Consider the following 27,644-nt stretch of genomic DNA (forward strand, 5'->3'; position numbering starts at 1 on the left):
CTATCTATCTAATCTAATCTCTCTCTCTATCTCTCTCTCTATATATATATATATATATGTATATGTGCATATATATATGTATATGTGCATATATATAATATATATATATATATACTATATATATATATATATATATATATATATCCTTGATAAATTTAGCTTTAAAATCATGTCACTTCCATTTAGCATATATAGTTCAGTAGATATAAAGTCTTAAAATTTGTCCAAGACTTCTGGAACACCATATATATCAAGATTTCAAACCAAGAAAACATTTTATTGCTATAAAATATATTAAATATCATCTTAAATTTACAAATAAAATTATTTACTCACTAATTAACACATAAAATGATATTTTCTATAAATGTACGTAAAGATAAAAAAAAAAGCAATAATTCATGCTGCAAGTCTGTGAAAACCTTTTACGAGTTCCATGTGTATTCTTTATTCATTGTTTTGTGGAAATATTTTTCTAAACATGAAATGGAAATTAATACAATAAAGTTTAATGGAGGGTGAAAATGAGGAAAATCTTTATTCTTCTTTTTTAAAAAAATCATAAAATTCATTAGTTCATGAATAATTAATAGAAATATAACTGAAATTGAAAAAGACCCCTGATTTCTTTTGAAATGTAAAATTTCTGGTAATTTTAATAATATCTTAAATTAGGCACTTTATTTCAATTTATGAAAAACAAAATAACACCAGATCAGCTGCATTATTTTCGAGTTAGACTGAACATTTCTGTCTAAACTTCTTGAACAATATCAACGATTCTTTTTCAATTGGGTTTTGGATGATAAACTGAGACTTTACTAAGATTAAGACGATAGCGTTTAGAGAGCCCTTTTCTGCAACAGCATCACACGCAGAGAGTACAATTGATTTCTACAGAATGTGGCGTGATCTGTCTGGTAATTTTATCAATATCTTAAATTGGGCATCTTCGATCAATTTAGTTGAAAAAAAAATAACACCAGATCGGTTGCATTATTTCCGGGTTAGATTGAACATTTTTTGTCTACACTTTTCGAACAATAGCAACGGTTCTTTTTTATTTGTTTTTGTAAAATCATTCAATATGATAATCAATTAAATATCCATGGCATTTCGTATCAATGATAATTTTTATAATTAAAACAAATTCTAACATGGTTGTTGCATTTCGTCAAGTAGAAGATCCTGAGGACCAAAGATTGGATTCTGTACATCTGTGTTCAACGGTTGTGAAAGGTCTTGAAGCATTTCATGGCTTTCGTGACTCTTAAGATGGGCGAAAGAAATCTTTGTGTCGGACATCTGAAAAGGAAAGAAGGATCTATATATTAATATCGTAGTGCCTTTAATGTACGTAGTGTCACGGTTTCCATATTATAAATTGTTATCCGGGAGATCCTATGTATTAAAAAGGAGGAAAGAAGGTTATAACATTCTACGAACATACAATTAAATACGCTAATTTAATGTGCGTAGTATATTATCACCTTCTACCCTCCTTTTTAATAAATAGGATCTCCCAATCACTGAAGATAAAGTGTAAAATAAATAAATAAAAAATATGACGCCACTTTTAGGCCGTACGTGAAACTAAAATATATCTTCTTGGTATTCTGGCTGAGATCCAAGGGGAGTATCTGTTCTGACAAAAGATGGTCTAATATGTTGTGGGGGTTCGTTCACGCCGGGCATATGTCATAGATTCCTATTAGGATATTGGAGATAAACCGTAATAACCAGATATATTCTAAGACTAAATTAACCAAACTACTTAGATAAATACTTTTACAGTTTTAACAAAAGGGCTGCAATAATATCCTGGGGTCTCCATTCAGACGGAATGTCCACAGAATGCCCAGAAACAATATATTACATATGAAAAGATACAGCCGTGGAATTTCCCAGGTTCCGGTAGTTTGATATGGGTATAAAAGAAAATAGTGTGATGAACAAATTCTGATACTATGAAGCCAGTCTCCCTGGAAAGTGTAGGACGTGAGTCATAAGAAAGAAAACAGTTACCGGAAGTAAAAAAGATCGTGAAAATAGTTAGAAATGATACACCAAGGCATACAATGTCTTCATGAGGGAAGAGAGATGAAAACAATTGTTTTCTCACACGTGTTAAGTCAACTGGATAATAAACATAAACCAAACGCTTCCGTCTACGCCACTCAACACAGAAAATACCGTCGATACGGTCCGTCACAACACAAAAAATTCCGTCCACACATCAATCACTGTCCAAAACAATTTCGTCCATACGACCCGACACGATCTTGAATAACTCCGTCGATACGATCCCGAACAACTCCATCGAAATGACACGATACCAGAGAAACCTCGCCAGTTACTTGCTGAACGACTCTTGTTGTATAGGGACATTCATATTGGGTATCATATATCGAGAGATGACGGGGACGTATAACGGGTACATGTAATACAGGATTGACGATAATGATGATGGAGAGAGAGAGAGAGAGAGAGAGAAGACATTTATACATATTACAGTTCTGTGGATTCTTATGACATATATTAGCGATGAGAGAGGGTGATCAGTTCTTTTAATACAGGAGGGGGATAATCTTTTACATCTGAGGAAAGAATCATTACTTATGGTGGAGGAGGGGGAGCACATTACTTGGAAGGGGGTTATACAAAGTTCATATTAAGTTGATTAACACATTATCTTCAATTGTTGAATGACGACACGAAGACAATAGTTACAAAAATCGATGATGTTCTTTATTTCATTTGACCGGTCGAAATGATGATGACGTCAGGAATTCAAATTCGTTTCTACATGGTTCTTTCCTTCGCTTCCAAAAGACCCTGACTCCAACTCTCTCTCTGACTAGCAGACTCAGATGTTCTGTTTCAACTGCTCGACTGCCGACTGTCGATTCTGACTAGCTCCTATATTGAGAAATTCCCTTTTTGCTATGATGTCAGATGTGTGGTTCTAAAACGTGACCACTCACGTGGCTAAGCATACGTTTCCAAAACACACTTCTACAAACAAAGAATCCACACTAATCTATTTTTCAGCCTAACCTATTTTTTCAATTTAATTTTTATTCTTTTCTAGCTGACCTTTTTAATTCAGTTTTTAGTCTAGCTGACCTTTTTAATACAGTTTTTAGTCTAGCTGACCTTTTCACATTACAAACAATATCCAACTATTTCCAAAACAATAGCTAAATTCTAACATTCCTTTTTCTGAATCTATCTCTGAACCTTGCTTACAAGGTTCGAGTCTCGGCTTATCCTAATCTCATTTTCCACTTATCTAATGTTTTTCTTATTTACAGTAACAGTTTATTGTAACACTCTGGCGACCAACTCATTTTTGCCGAAATTAGGTCCGACTAATACATTGACATACCGTTGTTGAGCGCTTCTGTGCATGCTCGTTACAGTAGCCAGCTAAAAGTTGCTGAGGGGGCGAACATCAAAATAGTCTATATTTATTTATAGACTATATATTATAAGTAGTCTATATTTATTTATTGCGGACTATTATTCTCATCTTTATTAGTTGTTGTTTCACGATGTTTCGGCCAACTATTCCTCTGGCCTTCGTCAGGTGGTAACCACGACGGGATACGAACTTCGAATCTCTCATCGTCGTGAAACAACAACTAATAAAGACGAGAATAATAGTCCGCAATAAATAAATCAATATAAATAATATTCATCTCAATAATGAATTCCAATTAAAATAATATCAAAGTAGTCATTTTCTATTAATAAGGCGTGGCTACAATAAAAGGTCGGTCATAGGATTAGCAAAGTTTGAAGAAAGTTTTTGATATTAGGTCTTTTCATTTTTATCGAAGCTTGAGTAACTCTGGATGATGTCTGTACATTCTCTTTTTCTAAAAATGACTGTTTCTTCCAGAGATTATTATTCAGAAAATGAATATCTATTTTTATTCTGATTTTCTTATCTCGCTCGAATCACGTGCCATATTCTAATAATCTAAAAGCTGATGCATTTCATTTAATACGTTAAGACTCAGTTCTTAAGGAGAAATCAATTCTGAAACTTCTTGGCTTTTCTCAGCAAGACTTTTTCTTGGAGTTCATATATTCGATCCATTGCTCTCTCTGTGACTCGTAAAGTTGGTTCTATTTATCGCTCCAAATAGTCCTCACGTCCGAAACTATTCTCTACAAATCTACTATTAGATCTTGCATAATGTAATGTTGCCATGTTTTGGCTGGGGAACCTCTGTGTAGAGTTTTTGAAGAGATTCAGAGATGTAATTTGGTTGGTTCCACCTTTCTTTTCCTTTGCACCCTCTCTCTCTCACACAAACATGATGTTACTAGTCTCAGCATTTTCTTTAAATGTCTATTATATTGTGTTACAAAGGGACAGACCCCAGTAAGTAAGAAGGAAAACTAGATAAGTTTCAAATTGAGATTCGAAAAGGTTAGAATCGAACCCAGTAAGAAAAGTTAAAAAAAGATAATAGATATTGAAATCCTATGAATGCAGAACGATTGTCATTGTTATCACAAATAACTAAATATTATTTATATCAGAGATAGATATTTAATTTAGGAATGCAGTTGATTGTTCATTCTTTCAGAAATAACTTGATATTAAATATGTCAGTTAAAAGAATGAATCATAATTAGAGTTATAGAAATAATGATTAAAAATAGGTTGGATATTGAACGATTCAAATTGGGAATTCTTTGTTTGCCAAAAATGTGTTTGGACATACATATGTAAAATCCACGTGAATAAATTTCACGTGGAACAGCAGGCCTCTGACGTCATCAAGAAAGGATATTCTCAATATATTGAGACAGAGTTCGAAGTTAAAATCAATCATAAACAGTCACACCCAGAGAGATTCAGAGAGAGAGTCGGTCAGACTGGAAGCTGATGCCCCTTAGAGGCGAATGGGTAAGAGAAGACCATGTAGTCTTAAAGGCTTGAATCCCTGACAAATATCAATCATCCAGCTGGTATGAATAAAGAATCTTCTAATATTTGTAAACTGTTGTCTTCGTCTGTCATCATTCCACCCAAAAAGGAAAAGATAAATGTGTTCTGTCAATGATCTTGTAAACGAACTTTATATAACTTCCTCAAGTAATGTGTCCCCTCCGCCATCATCAATAAGTGAAGTATCTCCCCTCCTCTGTGTTAACAAGAACTGTTGTATAAATCCGTATTATAATATGATAAAAGAATTATCATCACAATCGTCATGATGTAAGGAATGCGCAAATGTCATTATCATCCTCCGGTATATGTTCGTCATAATTATCTGATCAATTACCCGATTATTTTGTTCCAGCTCGTTTGATTCGTTGGTCTAGTGGTTTTACAAATTCAATTTTGTTCTACTCCAATATAATACAACTTCCTATTCCAGTAGCTTCTGTCCAAGAATTACAAACCATAACCTTCTTCCTGATGACTGCCTTCTCTTACATATAGACTTGGATTTTTCAAGTCCAATGTAAGTAAGCCTCTCCTGTCACTGTAATAACCACCTTTAGTTCTTTATAGCACGTTATATTAAGCGGTTTAATGCATTGTCTGAAGCGAGTTTTATGAAAAATACATTTCAGCTGACCGAAAATATGCGCTTAAAAAGTGCTTCTTTCTCGAAGTTACGTAACAATGAGAACGTTTGTTTTTTTTTAATTTTTTTTTTTTACATGGGGGTCACCACTTATCAAGGTCCAAAGGCCACTCAGGGATAAGGGTTATTGCATGTACAGTAATCAATGAGATAGTATTGTAGTAATCATTAGTATTGGAGGTTTGATAGAATGTCTTACTTAAGGGGGCGGTTTGTCAGGAGTTTGTTTACGTTGGACTTGAAGACATCCAAGTTGTAGTCAGGTGGGAAACAGGCAAACGGAAGAGAGTTCCACAGGCGTGCAGTTCTAAGAAAGAAGCTTTGCTCATGGAATCTACGTTTGGATTTAGGCACAGATAAAGAGTGGGGAAAATTATTGACAGTAGTTTCAGCCAGACGGGTGTTTATCATGAAAGATTGGCGAGGGGGGACCAGAGATTGGAGCTCAGACGAGCACCTGCCATGGAAATAATGATAAAACAAAGACAGGCTCGCAACGTCTCTTCTGTGGGAGAGAGGTTGCAGGGAAGAGAAAAGGGAATCCCCCACTAAACTACGAAGTCTATTTTGTACTCTGTCAAGGCAGGATAGGCTGTTTTTAGCACATCCTGTCCAGATGTGGCAGCAGTACTCCATCCTTGGACGTACTTGGCTTTTATACAGATAGAAAATTGCATCCGTAGTGAGATATCTTCTGGAGTGGTAGAAGGATCCCATAATTTTCCCAGCGCCCTTGGCAACAGACCTGATGTACGTGTTCCATTTCAGACCAGGAGTAAAGGTCAAGCCCAGAAGCTTGTCAAAACATGGAGCTTCCCCAAGACGAGAGCCATCCATTTCAATTGATGCTAGATTGGGATCAGAGCGTTGATGATGTAAAGATAGAATCTTGGTTTTGGATGCATTAAAAGTGACCAGCCACCTCTTCCTCCACTGAACCACGCACTCAAGATCAGAGGAGAGAGAATTAGAGAGAACTTTGTCATTTACGGCCTTTGATGTGTTGCCATAGATGGTCGTGTCATCAGCATAGATGTCAACGAATGATTTGTTCCAATTGTGTGTTCTATTGTTGGAATCATCTGTTCTATTGTTGGAATCATCTGTTCTATTGTTGGAATCATCTGTTCTATTGTTGGAATCATCTGGAAATCAAATGCAAATAAAGAATAAAAAATTGTAAAAAATTGGAAAGACAAACTACTTAAAAAAATAACTTACCATTTTATAACGTTGCCAGAGATCTCTGCAAGTCATATTTGCAGCGTATTTTTGATATAAGAAAAACAAACCAATCGCCAATAGCACAAACAGAATTGGTATGATGATTGCCACGGCCTAAAAGAGAGAAAATAAATGAACTTGTTCAAAATATTCAAAAGAATTTGCACAGATAATGCAATAACTGACGTCGCAGACTATGAAAGTCCGAATCTATTGCACAATAACAATATAATACAGAATACCCCCCCCCCCAGAAAGAGCTTACAAAAAAAAAAAAAAGAAGATTTTTCCTGTCTTTCCTCTCTTACTTTCCCTCTCTGTTCTGCTCTAACCCCAACCCGCCGAGTCCCGATCGGATTCAATCTATTGCACAATAACAATATAATACAGAATAACCCACCAGAATGAGCTGTTCGACTTAAAAAAACATTTTTTCCTGTCTTACTTTCCCTCTCTGTTCTAACCTTCCTGAGGTTGAAACCCAATTACAGGAGACGAAACCTGACATATTCTTTCTAAGCGAAACTGGAATAGGGCCGACCACCTCCCTAGATGTGTTCATAATTAAAGGATACTCTAACCTAACATCTAAATCTCACCTCCAAGATCGCCACGGGCATGGAATATGTGCCTACATTAAAGATGGATTCCAATGTGGCAGGAATATCTCCAGAGAAGACCCTCATCTACCTTATATGTGCTTCTGGGTTGCACTTGCTTACACCACCGCATTTATATTTGCCCTCTATCGCCCCCACAACAGTGGAGTTACTGTCTTTAAGAGTATATCAGAAAAAATTTACCACATCCTGTCTGCTCATCCCTCGGCTAACATTCACATTTGCGGTGACTTCAATGTCCATAATGTGGAATGGCTGACTCACTCAAATAAGACTGATGAGGAGGGGAGGTTCTGTCATGATTTTGCCATTGCCTATGACCTCACTCAGATTGTCCGCGAGCCCACCCGTGTGCCTGATAGTACCGGTCAGTTCGCAAGCCTCCTAGACCTTTTTCTTTCAACTTCCCCTGAGCTATGCTCATGTTCCATTCTATCTCCTCTGGGATCCTCCGACCACTGCGTCGTATCGGTTAAGATAAAAATGAAATATAATAAATCTACAGACGTACCTCTCCACTGTACTGTATACCGATACTCTATGGCGAACTGGGATAGCTTCCGTACATTCATCTCTGATCTCCCTCTCCATTTCATGTTTAAAAAGGATGTGTCCTCTATAGTATCAGATCTGACCGAATGGTTACTTGTAGGCATAGGCCAATTCATACCATCCAAAAAATTCCAACAAAAACCTAACAGCCAGCCATGGTTCTCCCCCGAATGTGCTGCTGCCATCGCACACAGAAATCACTTTTTCCATAGCTACCAACATAATAGATGCACTGAAACTAAAGCTGCTTTCAGAACCGCTAGCAACCATTGTAAAAGAGTAATAAAAAATGCAAGAGAACTATATGCGCAATCCGTTAAGTCCAAAGTAGCTGATCAGCGGCTTGGTTCCCACCAGTTCTGGCAAATAGCAAATAGGATCCTGAACAGAAACGTGCGCTCTATCCCAGCCATTATCAATGGACCAGAGGTAATCTCGACAGCATCCGACAAGGCCAAACTATTTGCCAAAAACTTTGCGGCAAATTCTACCCTGTGTGACGAAGGCCATCAACTCCCCATATTCCCTCCTATAACAGACAACACGCTATGCAACATACAAATATCTGTGCGTGAGGTCGCCAAGCTAATCAAGAACCTTGATTCCAGTAAAGCAACTGGCCCTGACGGCATTCCAATTATAGTGTTAAAAAAATTACAACCAGACCTTGCCCCCATACTTTCCAAACTGTTTAAGCGTTGCCTTAAGGAGAAGTGCTTTCCAACACCCTGGAAAACCTCATCAGTATGCCCTGTATTTAAGAATTCAGGTGATAAGTCATCCCCCTCTCAGTACAGACCAATAAGTCTCCTGTGTGTCATGAGTAAGTTGCTGGAATCCACAATAAATAGAGAAGTAGTCAACCACCTCAGCAGAAATAACCTTCTTAGCGACACGCAATATGGTTTCTGCTCTGCTAGATCTACAGCAGATGTTCTAACGGTTATATCTCATAGGATTAGCGAATCTTTCGACAAAGGCTTCATTTCTAGGGCAATTGCTCTCGACATATCAAAGGCCTTCGATAAGGTTTGGCATAAAGGCCTACTACACAAGATTTCCAGCTACGGTATAACTGGAAATATTTTCTCTATCATTAAATCATTTCTATCTGATAGGCTCATAAGAGTAGTGGTTGATGGGCAGAAATCAGAGGCCCACAGTATTAATGCTGGAGTCCCTCAGGGGTCCATACTGGGTCCAACTCTCTTCCTTATCTACATCAATAATCTCCCAAAACACATACTAAAATCTTTCGTTGACATCTATGCTGATGACACGACCATCTATGGCAACACATCAAAGGCCGTAAATGATGATGTTCTCTCTGATTCTCTCTCCTCTGATCTTGAGCATGTGGTACAGTGGGGAAAGAGGTGGCTGGTTACCTTTAATGCATCTAAGACCAAGCTCCTATCTCTACATCATAAACGCTCTGATCCCCATCTGGCATCAATTGAAATGGATGGCTCTCGTCTAAGGGAGGCCCCAGGATTTGATAAGCTCCTGGGTTTGACCTTTACACCTGATCTTAAATGGAACACATACATCAAGTCTGTGGCCAAGGTCGCTGGGAAAATGGTGGGATCCTTCTACCGCTCCAGAAGATATCTCACTAATGATGCAATTCTCTATCTATATAAGAGCCAAGTACGTCCAAAGATGGAGTACTGCTGCCACATCTGGGCAGGGGCTGCAAAAAACAGCCTATCCTGCCTTGACGGAGTACAAAATAGACCCCGTGGCTTGGTGGGGGATACCTTTTTCTCTACCCTGCAACCTCTCTCCCACAGAAGAGACGTAGCGAGCCTGTCATTGTTCTATCGTTACTTCCATGGCAGGTGCTCGTCTGAGCTCCAATCTCTGGTCCCCCCTCGCCAATCTTTCTCAAAAAACACCCGACTTGCTGAAACCACCGTCAATAATTTTCCCCACTCCCTATCTGTGCCTAAATCAAAACGTAGATACCATGAACAAAGCCTCTTTCTTAGAACTGCACGCCTGTGGAACTCTGTTCCGCTTGCCTGTTTTGCTCCCGACTTCAACCTGGATGTCTTCAAGTCCAACACAAACAAATTCCTGATGAACCGCCCCCTCCCTAAGTAATGACACCTTACCAATTCTCCAATACTATTGCTACACTTTGATTACTGTACACACGATAACCCTTATCCCTGAGTGGCCATTGGGCCTTGATAAGTGGTGAACTCCATGTAAAAAAATAAAAATAAATAAATAAACAGTGAAAGACTTTATGTTAGAGTCTGTCGATTTTGTTCCCATACAACACAAATATTACAATTTTGGTACGATGGAGCAATTACGAGGAACGTTCCAAAAGCACTCTTCAAAACAATTTCTATTATATTCCGCCCAAATGGATCAGCTGGGATTACAAATTACATTGCTATGATGACTGAACATGCATTAATGACCTGAAAGTCTCATATCTCTATTGCAAATATTGCAGATATTGACGGTGTGAGACTCTAAGAAAGCAACACCTGTCATGGACGTGTGTCAGGAGCTAAGATACGTCATTGAATTCTTCCGTACAGAAAATATTGAACGGATTAACATTCATCAGTTGAACGTTTGCGAATCCGATGAAGTTGATGTCAACAGAGTTGGAAGATTCGTCGATTTCAGAGTGCCAACAGAGATAAGTGATAAGTCACGCTTCGGACGCACATGCATAGCTACCATCCAATCTCTGGCAAATGGAGGGAGTAATCCATGAGAGTATAGCCTCCCCAAACTGTACAAAACGGTGTACAAACAGTACGAACATTTTATTTTATAACGTATGGGCATTACTCTCAGTTAAAAATAAACGAAATTATTTTATAAATTTTATTTGTCTGCTCAGTTATAAAAAATGATGAACACAATTTAAGATTAAATTTGTAAAAGGGAGTTCAACTTCATTTTAGTCATTGCTCGGCACTTACCTTTTGAGATTCAAGAGATTTTGCCTGCAAGAAAGAAAACAAAAAATGGCATAAGACATTACAATTTCCTCCTTCTTCTCCGGTCATAAAATATTAAAAAAATTTCGATGTAATTAGAAATTCCATCCTTTAGTCGAAAACATTATATCAATCTTATCTTATATTCTATAAAAGTAAGAATGTGTGTGTGTGAGGACACTTCTCAACCCATATACTCAACGAATTTTTAATCTACAGACTTGAAATTTAGTATATAGGTTATTCAGAAATGTGAAAATTTTTTTAATTGATTTTCATCCGGAAAAAGGGATTCTAAAGGGTAAAAATTGAAAAATTGGCATATGGGAGTCGTTGGCTTTTTCTTTTTTTGCTAACTGTTTCACGAATGCGCATGCGTAAATGGTTCATAAACAGATTTGTTAAGTGTAAGTCAGTTTCAAAACACCTTTTTTTAAAACCGTATCATGCAGGCCGAATGATAATCGTACTTGACTCACAATCTTTAGGTTTTGGTTTCGATCTCAGCTCGAGTACTTTTTTTTTTTTACTTACAAAAAGTGAACGATTTAGAAAAAAACCCATAATACTCGGATGCACATGTCTCAGTTTCTGTATGAATTAAAATATTATATTTATGTGTATTAACGACCTGGCAATGCCGGGAGGCTTGCTAGTATATCTATAAAAATAAGAATGTGTGTGTTTGTTTGTGAGGACACTTCTCAACTTATATACTCAACGAATTTTTGATCTATAGACTTGAAATTTGGTATACAGGATATTCAGATATGTGAAAAACTTCAATCGGTTTTCATCAAGAACAAACAAGTTTCAGCAACGCGAGCCTATACATTGGTGACTTTAACAACCATAGCACCACTTGGGGATAGAATGAGACAAACAGTGATAGGGAAGCAGTAGAGGCATGGGCTGCTGCAATTGAACTCAAACTTCTCCACGATGCAAAGGATCCCAAATCCTTCCAAAGTGCCCGTTGGAGACGAGGATATAACCCTGATCTAGCATTTATTTCATCAAAGCACTATGGAAATCTAGAAAAAACTGTGGGAAGCCCAGTGCCAAAAACCCAACACCGACCCATATTTATTGATATAAGACCTATCATTAGGCCACAGAAACCCCAGATTAGGCCACGGTTCAATTTCCGTAAGGCCAACTGGGAAGGCTATACCTCTGACCTAGAACAAGACATCAACACCATCACCCCACTACCAGGTGAATACAACTTCCAATCCCTGATTTGGAAAGTAGCCAGGAAAAACATACCAAGAGGGTGCAGGAAAACGTACATCCCTGGTCTCATGGAACCAAATAAAGCACATTATCCAAGCTTATAATGAAGACCCATTTGCTGAAAACACGTTAGAACTTGGAGAGAATTTGCTTGCTTCCATCAGTAGCCAACACAAAGAGCGCTGGCAAGAAGTCATATGTAATATCGATATGACACACAATAGCAAAAAAGCCTGGATGACAATAAAAAAGCTAAATTCAGAAAAAGCTCCTCAGTCTCGAATTGCAGCCGTGACACCCAACCAAGTAGCCTATCAGCTGTTACTGAATGGCAAACCGCAACAAAAAGAAAGAGGACAGAAAAAGAGAATGAAAGCCGAACTTAGCAACCTCATGCAAAACAGCAATGCCCATCTAGAACCATTCTCAGAAGCCGAAATAACCGCAGCAATATCTCAACTAAAAAATGGAAAGGCATCGGGCCTTGATGGAATAACCACAGAGATGGTAACACACTTTGGAACAACTGTAAGAAAGTTGTTACTGGCTCTAATAAATAACTGTGCGTCATTCCTCACACTCCCTAAAATCTTAAAAATGCAAGAGTAGTAGCCATTCTAAAACCTGGAAAAGACCCCACATCACCTAAGAGCTACCAACCTATCTCCCTACTGTGTATTCTCTATAAACTATATGAACGCATGATACTTGCCAGAATAACGGAAAAAGTGGATGAACAACTCTCAGCTGACCAAGCTGGCTTTAGACCAGGTCAGTCATGTTGTAGCCAGATTTTAAACCTGACTCAATTCGTTGAGGATGGATTTGAGACCAAAAAAATAACAGGCACTGTGTTTGTAGACTTTACAGCAGCATATGACACTGTCAACCATAGGGCATTCATAATAAAAGTAGCCCAAATGATACAAAACTCAACATTGATGAGCATAATTGAATGTCTACTTAGTAATCGGCGTTTCCATGTTGAGATGAATTGAAAAAAGACTAGATGGTTTATCCAAAACAATGGCCTCCCACAAGGTTCAGTTTTGGCTCCAACCCTATTCAATATCTACACTGAAGACCAACCACAATGCCCAAATATACAAATATATATATATGCCGATGACCTATGCATCGCCACCCAGACAAATAGTTTTGACATCATAGAAGAAAGACTCTCTGATGTCCTAACCACTCTCTCTAAGTACTACAAAAAGTGGTACTTAAATGCAAACCCAAACAAGACCCAGATTTGCGCCTTTCATCTTAATAATTACCAAGCAAATCGGAGACTAAGAGTCATGTGGAATGACAACATGCTTACACATGAACGTTTCCCAGTTTACCTGGGGGTAACTCTGGACAGAACACTCTCTTTTAGAAAACACATTACCAAATTGAAAGGCAAGCTGTCATCACGAAACAGTCTTCCCAGTAAGCTTGCCACCAGCAATTGGTGTGCCGACCCCAAAACACTGAGGCAAAAAGCTCTCGCACTGTGTCATTCCACAGCGGAGAATTGTGCCCCAGTATGGGCAAGATCATGCCATGCCCATAAAATTGATGTAGAGCTGAACAAGACATCACGGACCATAACTGGCGCCCTAAGACCAACTCCCTTGCCAGCTCTATACTGCCTAACTGGTATTCCACCACCACATATCAGGCGAGAAGTCATCACCAGAAGAGAACGGCACAAACAGCTTAACGACCACAGACACTCACTGTTTGGCCACCAATCAGTGAGACAAAGATTAAAATCTCGCAGTAGCTTCATCAATATAGAGGAAATCGATCCCAGGCAAGTTGCCTCCTATAGGATGGAACGATGGCGAGACTATAACAGCAGGAATAAAAATGAAGCCCTACCAGACCCAAAAGAAACACTCCCCCAGGGTTCAAACCTTGGTAGAAAAAACAGAGCCAAAGTAGGCAAAAAAAAAGACAATCTCCACAAGTGGGGCCTAGACACCTCACCTTTATGTCCATGTGGAGAGGTACAAACGATGCACCACCTTAGGGAAAACTGCCGATTGGGTCCTCATTTCTTAAACTAAGACCTTAAGGAGGCAAACAGCACCGCCATGCGATAGGTTAATTTCTATTGCGATAAGATATGATGATGATCAAGGACAAAGGGCTGCTGAGGTGTCAAACGCCGCATTTTTATCTATTCTTAAACTGTTTCACGACTGCGTATGCACGGTCGAGAAACATGACAGCTACTTTATGTAAAGAATGAGATTTTATGAAAACACTTTGTAAATGTTGTTTCAAGCTGATGTCATGGTTATCTTACTTAACTCAATGTTTTTAGGTTTTGGTTTCGATCCCAGCTGAAGTATTTTATTTTTACTTACAAGAATTAAAATTTTATTTAAAAAAAACATAATATTCGCATTTACATGCCTCAATTTCTGTATGAATTAAAATATAATATTTATATGAGTATTTTACGACCAGGCAACGCCAGATACATCTTCTAGTATTCTGTATTTTCTTGTTTGAAGTAATTTTTAAACCTACACGACCAACAGACATACACGCAGAATGATTGAATGTTTTAATTCGTTTTAATTCAGAGAATTAAATGTGAGACAATATTATTGTATTGCCAATAAACATCTCATTAGTCATAAAGCTTGTAGATGAAGTTTAACAAGATGACAGAAAGACGATTTCTTCGATTGAAATTTATTAGACAGGAATTCGACGGGGAAATTTGATGATGCCAATTAATGAACAATTGAAGGATATAAGATGCATAGCAATAACATCTTGAATTTTCAAGAGTCTTCATCAATTTTAAATGCCCATACAAAAAAACAAATTTGGAAACGTATTGAAAGCACCCCGTATATTTAGCTTATTTATAGACATATTTTTGGCTACATATGCGCATACATGTTTCACATACAGCGACATTTGCCTCTTTGGGCAAACTTCTAGAAATGAAATTGTGAATATTTTTAAACAACAAATACTCAAATTCAAGTCATATGACTGAAATGAAAATAATTCGCATTGAGTTTGATTTTTTCTAAAAATTTCTTTCATTTTTATTTTTTATCGTTTTTTTTTAACTTTGAAATATTAGGAACTCACATTTAACTCCGATCAGCGACAAAACTTCACCTCGAAATTATGTTAATACATAACATTTTACTTAATTATTCTAGTTTACAATTTTGAGCAACTTTTTCACTTAGAATACGCAGACGCGTACATCGCACTCAAACACACACGCGCATACACATACACACACATATATATACATTCGCTGGCATTAGCAAATGGCTACCACTTCACTAAATTCGTTACTTGAAAGCAAAATTTAAAATAATAAACATTTTATTCATAAGTTTCGTATTTTTTTTTACTCATTTTCATCCCACTTGAAATTATTATTATTTTTATTATTTATTTATTTTTTTTTATTACATTTTCACCCCAAACAAGGCAAATTGCCACTTTGGTGTAGGGGGCTACTATCAGGGGCGACAACTACTGGGGTACTATGTAGGGATTTGGGCAGCAAGATGTCGGTTCACGTTACACTTGAACTTCTGCACGTCAGTACTGTTGGGGAAGCAGGGACCTGGAATGGAATTCCAGAGTCTAGCGGTTCTGGGGAAGAAACTATTGGAGTAAAAAGATCTTTTACATCTAGGGATCTCTACAGTGTGGGGGTGGGATTTAGCAGCCTGTCGGGTTTGTCGAGGGTGCTCACGTCGTGGAGGCACAAGTGATTGCAGTTCGTCAGAGCATTCACCACTAAAATACTTGTAAAATAAATGTAGTGGGCTACTATTTGAGGCCGTGACTAAAAGGGAACTGACCAGGGGAGTTGAGCAGCGAACTGTCTGTTCACATTACATTTAAACTTTTCCAGGTTAATACAGTCAAGGAAGCAGGAAACAAGGAGAATATTTCAAAGTCTAGAAATCCGAGGGAAGAAACTATTAGAGTAGAAGTGACTTCAGCAGTGAAGGAGTGAGATTTTGCTAATTGTTGGGTTAGTATGTATTTCGAGGGGGCACAAGTGCTACGATTTCATCAGAGCACATTCTATTTATACATCTAAGAAGAGAATTGCGCACATTTTGCTTACGTTAATGCAAATTTTTAAATGAGACTTTATTCGAATCAAATGAAAGATATTTGTGTTTTTGTTTTCTCCGCTTTACGAGATGTAAACAATTTTGTTTCATTTATTGCATATGAAAACATTTTTAGCAGTGAAACAAATAAAAATGTTTTTATATCCAATAAAAATCTAAATTTTTGTGGTCATTTACCGGTCAAAACTAAATGTGACACAAGGTCGAAGGTGGTGCCATTTGACCGGTTCGATTCTTTTTTTGTCATTGGTGTCTCATTTTAGTAAATTTAAACTGGCAACAGAGAAGAGTCTAACTGTTTTAGTTTACAATTCAGAAACACATGGATATTTGTTGAAATTCTAGTCAAGTCTCGAAAAGTCCACAAAGAAATGTTTATTGGACTTGGTAACTATGATGTTCAGGCACGAATGTATGCTGACGACGAGTGTTAAAAAAAAGAAAAGCGACACGAAACAGTATTAGTAAAATAAAATAAAAAAAGGAAACAGAAAAAGAAAAATTCAAATTTGTAATTAAATTCTACAACAGATTTTTGTAATATTTTAATATTTAATGCTTGAAATATTTCCGCACTAGTAGCTTTGTTTATATTAACATTATTTGCTTGAATTTAATTTGTTTTTATTTTTATTCAAATAATAATAATAATAATAATAATAATAATAATAATAATAATAATAATAATGATGATGATAATAATAATAATAATAATAATAATAATAATAATAATAATAATAATAATAATAATAATAATTAGGATATGAGATGTATTGCAATAACATACTGAATGTTCGAGAGTCTATGGCAATTTTAAATGCTTATATAAAAAAAGTCTGGAAATGCGAAATGTTTTGCTTACGGGATTAAAACAATCATTGAATTAAAAAATAGAAAATGATGGAATATACAATGCTATTGGCATTATTTGGAACCTTGGAACTACTGTTCTCATCTTGCGTGCCATTTCCACAACGTTCGATCGATGTAACCTCCGCTGTATCTTGTCAAACTCAGGGAATATACACAAAATTTCGAACGGAACTTTCTATTTGCTTCACGGGTTTAGCACGCTCTCGTTTCATCAGACATGACTGGATAGAGGTCTTAAGTAATACGCAAGAGAATATCACTTTACAACTGCGGCGACCGTAATTACAATTTCTGAAAAAGATCGGAAGTTACATCGATCAAAACGTTGTGAAAATGACACTCAAGATGAAAACAATAGTCCGAAGAATCCAAGTAATACAAATAATTGATCCTCATCTAAAAAAAAACAATTAGAAACGTAATACAACACTATGTTTGAACACTTACCGTTTTTGGAATTTCATAATCGAACCATAATGGACTTTCGATTAAATTTATGAATCCATTTACGTTCAAGATATTCGATTCGATTATTCGGATTTTGTTGATTGATTCCTGGATAACATATTGCTGAAAAGATAAGTGAATACAGGCATACAATAGCCAAATTGCAGATACCTCCAATTGAGTGTGTCGAACGTCATCATTTTTGTTTTAATAACTTAAAGAACTTAAGAACGTGTCAACATTACATTTTAAATGAAGATAAAAAAGATTCAGAATTGTTTGGAGTTTTAAGAACTTTTAATTTTTATTAAATTGTCGAATTCTTTCAATGTGTTTAAATTAAACACAGTTTAAAAGATTTCAGATTATTTACACTTATTTTTTCACTTTCACCCTTATTATTTATAAAATACAGTTTTAATTTTTAAATGTTTTCCATAATAATTTAATTTAAATGTATATAGTAATAATTTAAATTAAATTAAACACTGCACATTTTAAAAGATTTCAGATTATTTAAACTTATCTTTTTCACTTTCACCCTTATTATTTATAAAGTACAGTTTTAATTTTTAAATGTTTTCCATAATAATTTAATTTAAATGTATATAATAATAATTTAAATTAAATTAAACACTGCACATTTTAAACGATTTCAGATTATTTAAACTTATCTTTTTCACTTTTACCCTTATTATTTATAAAGTACAGTTTTAATTTTTAAATATTTTCCATAATAGAGTCACATCATTGGTCACATCTTAAAAAACAATTTTTCGTTTAATCTGAAAATTTAGAAAACCTGATAATGTTATATAACTTTTTATGAAATGATTAAAATCGTTTTGGTAGCATAAACCAAAGAGGTAGCTCCCCCCCCTGAGGAAAAATAGGTATCAATATCGATTTGTGTAGCATAGTTAGCGTGAAATTTGAATAGAGTAACGTAGTCACAAATTTGAAAACATTACTTCGTAAGTTTTAAGTGTCAGAAAAAATGAGTTTACTCATTTAATAGAAATGCTATCTCAATCTTTTATTAGTCTTTTATAATATTTACACAAATTCTATCAATTTAAAACTATAATGAAACGCTGTCTTCTATCGTATACTTTTTAAATATATATTTAAAGATTAAAAAGAACAGCTTTCAAGATATTTTTTGTTAATAACTGTGCAAGTAGAAAAACTCCCGGGCAATGTCCGGTCGGGACAGCTAGTGTTACAAAAAAGTTAGATAGATAAATATAAGTAATTTAAAAGTTTATCAGTAATACTTGGAATAACTTTATTTTTGGTAAATTGTCACGCAATTCTAGTACACATATGAAAAAATGGTTAAAATGTTAAGTGTTTTCATTTTTAATTATTATTATTTTGCTAGTTATTAAACGTTAACACGTTTCCATATGTAAAACTGATCAAATGATACGAAAGTTAGGCTTTGTTGCTTTGACATACTTTTCCTGAAGCGTCTGTTTCAATTTCGAGCATTTGATCAGTTAATGTCTTGTAGGATTTCTTTCCGGGAATTGAACTGACCAAAATCTTCCCTAAAAGAATATGATTCTCCAAATCGATGTTTGAAATGTTCTGCAAAATAAAAAAACAAACAAACAGAAATGGGCAGCCAATAAAATGTTAATACAAATATTCTTCGATAAATGTTAAAAATTGTGATACGATAATTGTGAGTAATGTATATTGCTTTTAAAAATAAAACTCTTCAATTATTAATCGCACGGTTTTGACTTGGCGTTTAATTAAGACAGTGTTTGATAGAACAATTATGTGTAGTGTACGATGTAGAAATAGATTGAAAACCCTTAATAGTTATTAGTAGATTTTCCAATATTTCAAGATAAGACTTCTTTAACAAAATAATGATTGTTATAATGCTTTATCTCTTATTTTTTTTCTTTTTATCTTGTCTCGTATCCAACGATGTTTTTTAAAAGACCGTATTTTTATAGTTTTCGAACATAACTGCTTATGCACTACGCACAATGCTTCAAGCAAACCAAAACATCTTACTTATATATATATATAGTCTGACCCCAATAAGAAGGGTAGGAGCGGAACACACCCATGAAAATATTTGGTGTTATTTACATACATTTCATCAGCTCGGGAAACTTGTAGCCAAAATGGATTTCGAAAATGCTTTTATACATTCTGAACACATTTGAAATATATTTTAATTATTTTACACTTTGAATAATTTCTTAAGAGGACGCTACACAGAACGTCTGAAACGCGTAAAAAACTATCTCAATGATTTCAAAACATTATTACGATGATCTAAATATGATACCTTTTTATATGAAAAATCAAAAGACGGAATAATAATACAATGTTAAAAAAATACATAACAATTGTTGGTGACCTTTCTTATTTAAATATATATGCTTACATATATATGCTTATATATATATATATATATATATATATATATATATATATAGAGAGAGAGAGAGAGAGAGAGAGAGTGACCCACTCAACAGTAGCCCAATCTCTTTAATCGTTCTCTTAATGACCAACTGACACCACAAGTCAAAATGCAATTCTTTTTCAACAAGATGGTGCTACATGTCACACGACTCACAGATCACTGACACGAGTTCATGACATGTTTACAAAAGAGAGAACAATAAGCAAAGGGTTGTCATCATGTGATTATTATCTTTGGGGGAGTTTAAAACAAAATGTTTATGCAAATAATCCTCACAATCTAGACAAACTAAAGGAGATCATTATTAATGCTATTAGGAAAATCACCAGATAATATCTACACCTATACATATACAGAGTTGACCGAAAAATAGGCACCTATAGAAACGGGTTATTATTATAAACATATAATTTATAAAACAAAATAAAAAATTAATGTTCACAAATTTAATAACTAATACTTGGTTGACATTCCCTTTGTTGTTTTTAATGCTAGGACCCTTCTAGGCATAGATTCATCCAATTATTTTGAGTAATTTCTTGCTATATCTGACGCAAAAATGCTAAATATTGCTGATGCTGATGCTGATAATGGTTGAAATCATCCTAGAGCCAAAACTGAAGAGCCAGTGCTTAAAACAACGAGATATTATAAAAAGGCTGACTGGGAAGTCATCAGAGATCTTATCAGAGATGCCCCATGGGGAAATATTTTTCTCTTCCTGCTGATAAGTGCGCAAATCAGACCACTGAATGGTTCAAAACTGCAATTGAAGCACATGTCCCCATGCGGAAATTTTATAGCAAGCCTCATTCTCCTCAATGGTTTACTTCGACTTGCGCAACTGCCATTGCTCAAAGGCAGCATGCATACCGCAGATTTAACCGACATAAGTCCAGTTCAAATAGACAGAAGTACATAGAAGCTAGAAGTAACGTTAAGAAAGAAATAGCGACAGCTAAAAGAGAATTTACTGAAATCACTAAAAAACGCATCGAAGCACAAAAACTAGGAACTCGTGACTTCTGGAAAATATACAACAGTGTAGTAAATAATGGGCACTCAACAATTCCTCCACTAATCAACAGTCACGAGGTTGTTTGCTCAGCAACCGAAAAGGCTAACATGCTTGCCAGTCGGTTTGCCTCAAACTCCACACTGGACCCTTCCAACTACTCCCTACCTGACTTTCCTATGCGGACAGACGCCACGCTAGACGATCTGAAAATCACCCCTTCTCAGGTGCATGCTATCATAAAAAACCTTGACACTTCAAAAGCATGTGGACCCGATCTCATCCCAGCTGTGCTATTAAAAAAGTGCTCAGCCGAAGTAGCTCCAGTTCTCTCCAAACTCTACAACAAATGCCTTAATGAATCTTGCTTTCCGGGCTGCGAAAGAACTGACCCATTAAATTATCGCCCTATTAGCCTCCTCCCACTTTTTGCCAAAATATTTGAGACCTTAATTAACCATGCTCTAGTCCATCACCTTACAGGTGCTAAACTTCTGACTGACCAACAATATGGATTTAGACAAGCCAGTTCCACAGCAGACATCCTAACTGTAATCTCTGAACGTTTATACCCCTCACTGGATAAAGCGGGAAGGCAGAGCGGTAGCTCTAGATATATCTATATATATATATATATATATATATATATATATATATATATATATATATATATATATATATATATCTTTTGACAGGGTATGGCATGAGGGTCTCCCCAGGAAAATTAGATCGTACGGTATCACTGGTGGAATACTTAACATAATTAAATCCTTCTTAGATAAGAGAAAAATGCAGGTTGTCTTCGACGGTCGTACATCTAAACAATATGATATAAATGCGGGAGTTCCCCAGGGATCTATCCTTGGTCCTCTACTGTTTCTGATATTCATAAATGACTTCCCCGACAAAATTGTCTCTGAGATAGGTATATATGCTGATGACACCACACTATATAACAGACACGCCAGGAAAACAAATGAACACACATCTAAAGAAATGGCACAAACACTAGAGGATGGCCTCCAATCTGTAGTGGAATGGGGACAAAAATGGATGGTCGCATTCAATGCCGCCAAGACTAAAGTAGTTTCCTTCAATAATTACAAGAAACCTTCTCTACCACCAATAGCAATGGCCAACGACTCTTTATCTGAGAGTACATCTTTCAAACTGCTTGGCCTAACGTTCACAGGAAACATGAGTTGGAACAATTACATTGAAAGCATTACCTGCCAGGGCCGCTGCAAAGAAGATAGGATCTCTCTATCGTGCTAGAAAATTACTAACACCCGAAAGTATCCTGTACCTCTATGAGGCCACCATTCGCCCATGTATGCAGTATTCCTGTCATATTTGGACTGGTGCATCTGATGCTAGTCCCTCGCTCCTAGACAAGGTGCAAAAGAGAGTCCCCAATCAGATACTAGGATCTAAGCTTTAAGAAATGTTGCATCCCTCTGCCTGTTCGACAAGTCTTTTAATGGAGAATGCTCTGACGAACTCCAAGCACTTGTACCCCCACGACGTAAACGCCCTCGACAACCCCCCCCCCCACAGTAGAGATCCCTAGATGTAAAAGCTATTTCTACTCCAGTAGTTTCTTCCCCAGAACCGCTAGACTTTGGAATTCCATTACAGATCCCTGCTTCCCCAACTGTACTGACGTGCATAAGTTGATGTGTAACGTGAACAGACATCTTGCTGCCCAAAACCCCACATAGTACTCCAGTAGATGTTACTCCTGATAGTAGCCCCCTACACCAAAGTGGCAATGTGCCTTGTTTGGGGTGAAAATGTAATTAAAAAAAAACGTTCAGGCATGGAAGGTGGCCTTCTTTTCTTTTTGCAAAATTTCGGTTAAATATGCCCCAAAGATTTTCGATTAGGTTCATATCTGAGAGACTGACTTAGCCATGGAAGTTTATTAATCCCATTTTTAATATACTACAAAAATATTTAAGGATATTTTTAATTTGGAATATTTATTTATTTTTTGTATTTCAGTTAAAGGACTATATCAAGAAAATATTTAATTATGTTTGATTTGCAATATTTTATTTTTCAATTTAATTTTTAATATTTAATTTTTAATAGTTTAGCTAAGAGAATCTAAATTGGAAAACTTGTAAATAGTGAAAATAATCGTAAGGATGAACAGATAATATTTACAAAGATACAGGTGTAACATTGATGCAATTCAAGTCCAATACCTAAGTTTGGTGTAGCTTTGTGCCCCCCCTCGATGTATAGTATGCAGCATTAGCTTGGTTTCTCGTTACTTTTGTATTATTTTTAAGGAAATCTATACTGAACTTTACAAGAAATGGATAACATTTGAGTCAAATAAAATGAGAAAAAATTGTGCAATAAAAATGGATAAAAAAACGAGGCTCAAAATTACCTGCACGATTGATAATCCACTAATCGGTACAAAAATCGTTAAGTTCGATTCCAAGTCTTCCATTAAATCAATCAAAATCGCACGGTCTTTATCGCCGTTCCATTCAGACGATAATATCAACTGCAAATGAAACGAAAACAAACAAATATAGGAAAAAATACCAAAAATTTAAGAATTAAGATTTAAAAAATGCAAGATAAAAGAAGTTTAATGAGAATTTTAACAATTATAAAAATAATTGCATTTAAATGAAAATCTATAAAAATCACGGATTAATCTTACAAATAAAGTATATGTAACACAAATAAAGTATATGTAACACAAATAAAATAAACAAATAAAATAAACAAATAAAATAATAATAAATCAATAAATAAAATACAAAATAAGAACAACATCCAAATTTTAAAAATAAAATATATCTAGAAATATATTTAGATTAAAATTATGAAAATATGTTTAAATATTAATAATTATGAATTAATAGCATAAATAAAATAATTAAAAACTAATAAATGAAATAGAAATAAATAAATAAAACAATATCCAAATAAAATAAATTAAAACAAAAAAAGTAAAATTAATAAATTTAATAAAATTCAATAAGAACTGAAAAAAATTAAAAGAAAGTGAATTTTAATGAAAATTTCGACGTATAAACATCCAATATCAAATTTATATTTTCGTTTTATTTCATTTTAAAAGCAGAATTATGTGACACCAACTTTCTCTTGAATAATTTAATCGAATTTTACTTTTACGAAATCGCCATAAAAATGGAAAACTATTTTTTAACATGTAACCCTTGAAACAATTGTTACATTATGTATGCTATCCTAAAATTCCAACGTAGACTTTTTCTTCAAGTTTTAGTCTTGAATATGCAACACTCCTTACTTTATCGACGTCCGATGTCAGTATTAATGTATATCGAACGCTACGTAATGGTTGGTAAGACTTTGTGTTTTTATGTACCATGTACTAACAAGTCACTACTTATGAAAGCCCACAGAGTATTCGAGGATAATAGTGAACTTCCCAGGAGGACAGTGGAATAACAACATAAGGATTAGAAACCGGTAAAAAAAAATGAGATTATTTAAGAAGACAACTCAACAAGGACTTTTTAACATTGCAATTGAAAACGTCCATGCTATATTCAGCTGGGAAGCAGCCTCGTGGTATCGTGTTACGCAGACAGATAGTTTTGGAAAGAAGCTTCGCTCATGGCAGCCTAATGTAGTTTTCGGCACACAGGGAAAGAAAGAAAAATTATTTACAGTTGTCATAGATAGATGAGTTTTAGTTTTACATGTTTTACAGGATAGGTCATAGATTGGAGATCAGACAAGATGCAATTCTCTATCTATATAAAAGCCAAGTACTCCAATCTCTGGTCCCCCCCCCCTCGCCAATCTTTCACGAAAAACACCCGTCTAGCCGAATCCACTGTGAAAAATTTCCCCACTCTATATCTGTGCCTAAATCAAAACGTGGATTCCATGAACAAAGCTTCTTTCTTAGAACTGCACGCCTGTGGAACTCTGTTCCGTCTGCCTGCTTCCCACCTGACTACAACTTGGATGTGTTCAAGTCCAACGTTAACAAATTCCTAATGAACCGCCCCCTTAAGTAAACATTTCATCAAACCTCCACACTAACGTAATGTACTTGCAATAACCCTTATCCCTGAGTGGCTTCCGGGCCTTGATAAGTGGTGACCAGTGTGTAAAAAACAAAAACAAAAAACCTACCATAAAAATAACGATAGAGCAAAGAAAGATTTGTAACGTTTCTTCTTTGAGAAAGAGGCTATAAAAAAAGAAGAGAACACACCCCACTAGATTTGGAAGTCGATTTTATTCTCCATCAAACAGCATCTCCCCAGATGTGACAACAATATTGCATCTTAGAACGTATTTGATTCTTATGCAACTAGAGGTAATTGTGATAGGAGTGAGATACTTTCTGGAGTGGTAGAATGATCCAACCATTTTTTCAGCGACTTTAGCAACAGAGTTATTGTAAGTTTTCCTTTTCAGGTTTGGAGATTAGGATAGTACTAAAAGGTTATCAAAGCATGGGTTTCTAGAATAAAATAGCCCATTCGCTAAGGAAAAAGAGTCGCAAGAGGATTGAGAAACTCCGCAACTTCAAATAACTTGTTGGTATTGTTGTATAATAGGCTGACCGTAGACGGGCTGGCAGTTGTGGCCAGTACAATATATAGAATACGAAATTTGAGCTCACGATTTTTAGATTAGAATATATCAGCATAGGCAGGTTGTTTGTTTATAAAAAGTATCATAAAAAAATAGAGAGACGGGTCATACAGGCAGAGCAATCGTTGATATGGTGTGACGTGGATCTCCAAATCAAAGAACGATTTGTGGAATGCGATGTTGGGGCAAGATTCATACGCGTTAAAAGAGTCCTTTTGGGAGATTCAAAGATCAGAAAAAGTATATATGTGATTTCCCAAGAATATGGATCGGCAAAGTTCTCCTTCTAAAAATGAGAAACGATAATAGACAGGTTGTTTGTTTATAAAAAAGTGTCTTAACAAAATTAGGGAGACGGGTCGGTTAGGCAGAGCAATCGTTGACATGGCGTGATGTGGATCGCCACGTCAAAGAACGATTTGTGGAACGCGGATTTGGGGAAAGATTCATACGAGTTAGAAAATAGTCCTGTTGGGGGATTCAGAGAGAGCAGATCAGATAAGAATATTTTTGATTTCCAGAGAATATGAATCGGCAGAGTTCTCGTAGAAGCGACCAGATAGAAATAAATGACAGCTAAAACTATAGCAAAATAGAACTCCCCCCACTCTCCTTCTAAAAATGAGCAACGATAACACGACTTCGACGGGGGAAAGCAATGGATACTGAATAAAACCCATTTCTCCAGAAAGAAATGGGACTTGCGTTTGTTGTTATGAATTGAAAGAAATTTTGTAGAAAAAAATGTGTAAGGAAAGTCCTTTAAAAAAAAAAAAATTACTGCGCCCGCTGTAGATGTATAAGGAAACATTCAAGATGGTGCCCGACTCTCTCTTTAACACGGTAAGTTCAGGAAAAGATGTTATAAATGTTGCAGCAATTCAATAACCAGTATACACCGGTTCTGCACGGTTAGCAAGGTGCATAGACGAACGCGAACGGTTACTCAGACCGGACCCAACAACTGTAAGATATCCTCACACGGCACGAGAAGCAACAGCAACACGATTCCCCGACCAACTCAATCGTCGCTCTCCCAACGTCTTTTTCATCACCCGCTTTTATGGTCGTTGTAGGCCGGCTAAATTTGCATATTGCGAGAATTCGTGTGACTTTGCGAGACATGATGCTTTACAAAAGACGGCGGCCGCCATCTTGATCTTTCTTTATCTATTTTCGGTCGGTGACGCTGAGCCGGTCTCGAGGTAAGTCTTTCCTTTTCATCCGTCTCTCTTACGCACCCACACACCACGCAAACACGCGGGCGCTTATCTCCTGGATGCACATTACACGGATGCGATGAACGGTCGGGCACAAAGCACTCGATCACACGGCCAAGGGGCGCGAAAGCAGAATATAAAAAAGTTCGTTTTGTTTCGTTTTTATCAACCAAAATGGTTGATGTGCCATAAATGTGAAGCTTGACGCAATTCGACAGTACAACTTGATTGTCATGGTTTTATACTCACCAAGTTTGTGCAGCTCGGATGTTTGTTTTTGGCGTTGTCTTTGGTGTTGTACTAACCACTATACTTATCATTTTATTTTTCAGTAATCTCTGTTGCTTGTTAGCACTACGAACCCTAACAGATAACTTCTTTGTAAAAACGTTAAACCGTTGGGGATAATTTTCAGTAGTTTTTATCTATTGAGCGAATGTGGTATTTTGGTTACTGAAAGTAGCTTTGAGACTAGGTCAATAGCATAGCATAGCACCTTACACAATGTTATTCTTGTGTCACATCTTATTTTATAAAGAACATTTACTATACTATGAATTGTTTTCCTTTTAAAATTTAAAGATATATAAAATATGTTCTGTTCTCCGCCAGCGAGGAAGAAATACTTCTAGATTGAGGCAATGTTTAATTTGTTTAGAAAGCTGTACTTTCTCCAT

General features: G+C 35.9%; 1 protein-coding gene across 1 annotated transcript in view; it reads right to left on the bottom strand.

The window, feature by feature from the left end:
* Positions 1-423: 423 nt before the first annotated feature.
* Positions 424-27,644, bottom strand: part of LOC145288258 (stabilin-2-like) — a 223,917-nt gene continuing 196,696 nt past the window's right edge. Inside the window, exons 40-45 of the mRNA XM_080136297.1 lie at positions 23,526-23,645; positions 19,119-19,250; positions 17,658-17,780; positions 10,960-10,983; positions 6,834-6,950; positions 424-1,305 (exon numbers count right to left, since the gene is read on the bottom strand). Of these exons, the coding sequence (XP_079992423.1) occupies positions 1,153-1,305; positions 6,834-6,950; positions 10,960-10,983; positions 17,658-17,780; positions 19,119-19,250; positions 23,526-23,645 (669 nt within the window). The 3' untranslated portion in view covers positions 424-1,152. The remainder of the gene's footprint in view (positions 1,306-6,833; positions 6,951-10,959; positions 10,984-17,657; positions 17,781-19,118; positions 19,251-23,525; positions 23,646-27,644) is intronic.

Source organism: Euprymna scolopes, chromosome 2 (genome assembly GCF_053919585.1).
Source record: "Euprymna scolopes isolate OS-2025 chromosome 2, ASM5391958v1, whole genome shotgun sequence".
Classification (NCBI taxonomy): domain Eukaryota; kingdom Metazoa; phylum Mollusca; class Cephalopoda; order Sepiida; family Sepiolidae; genus Euprymna; species Euprymna scolopes.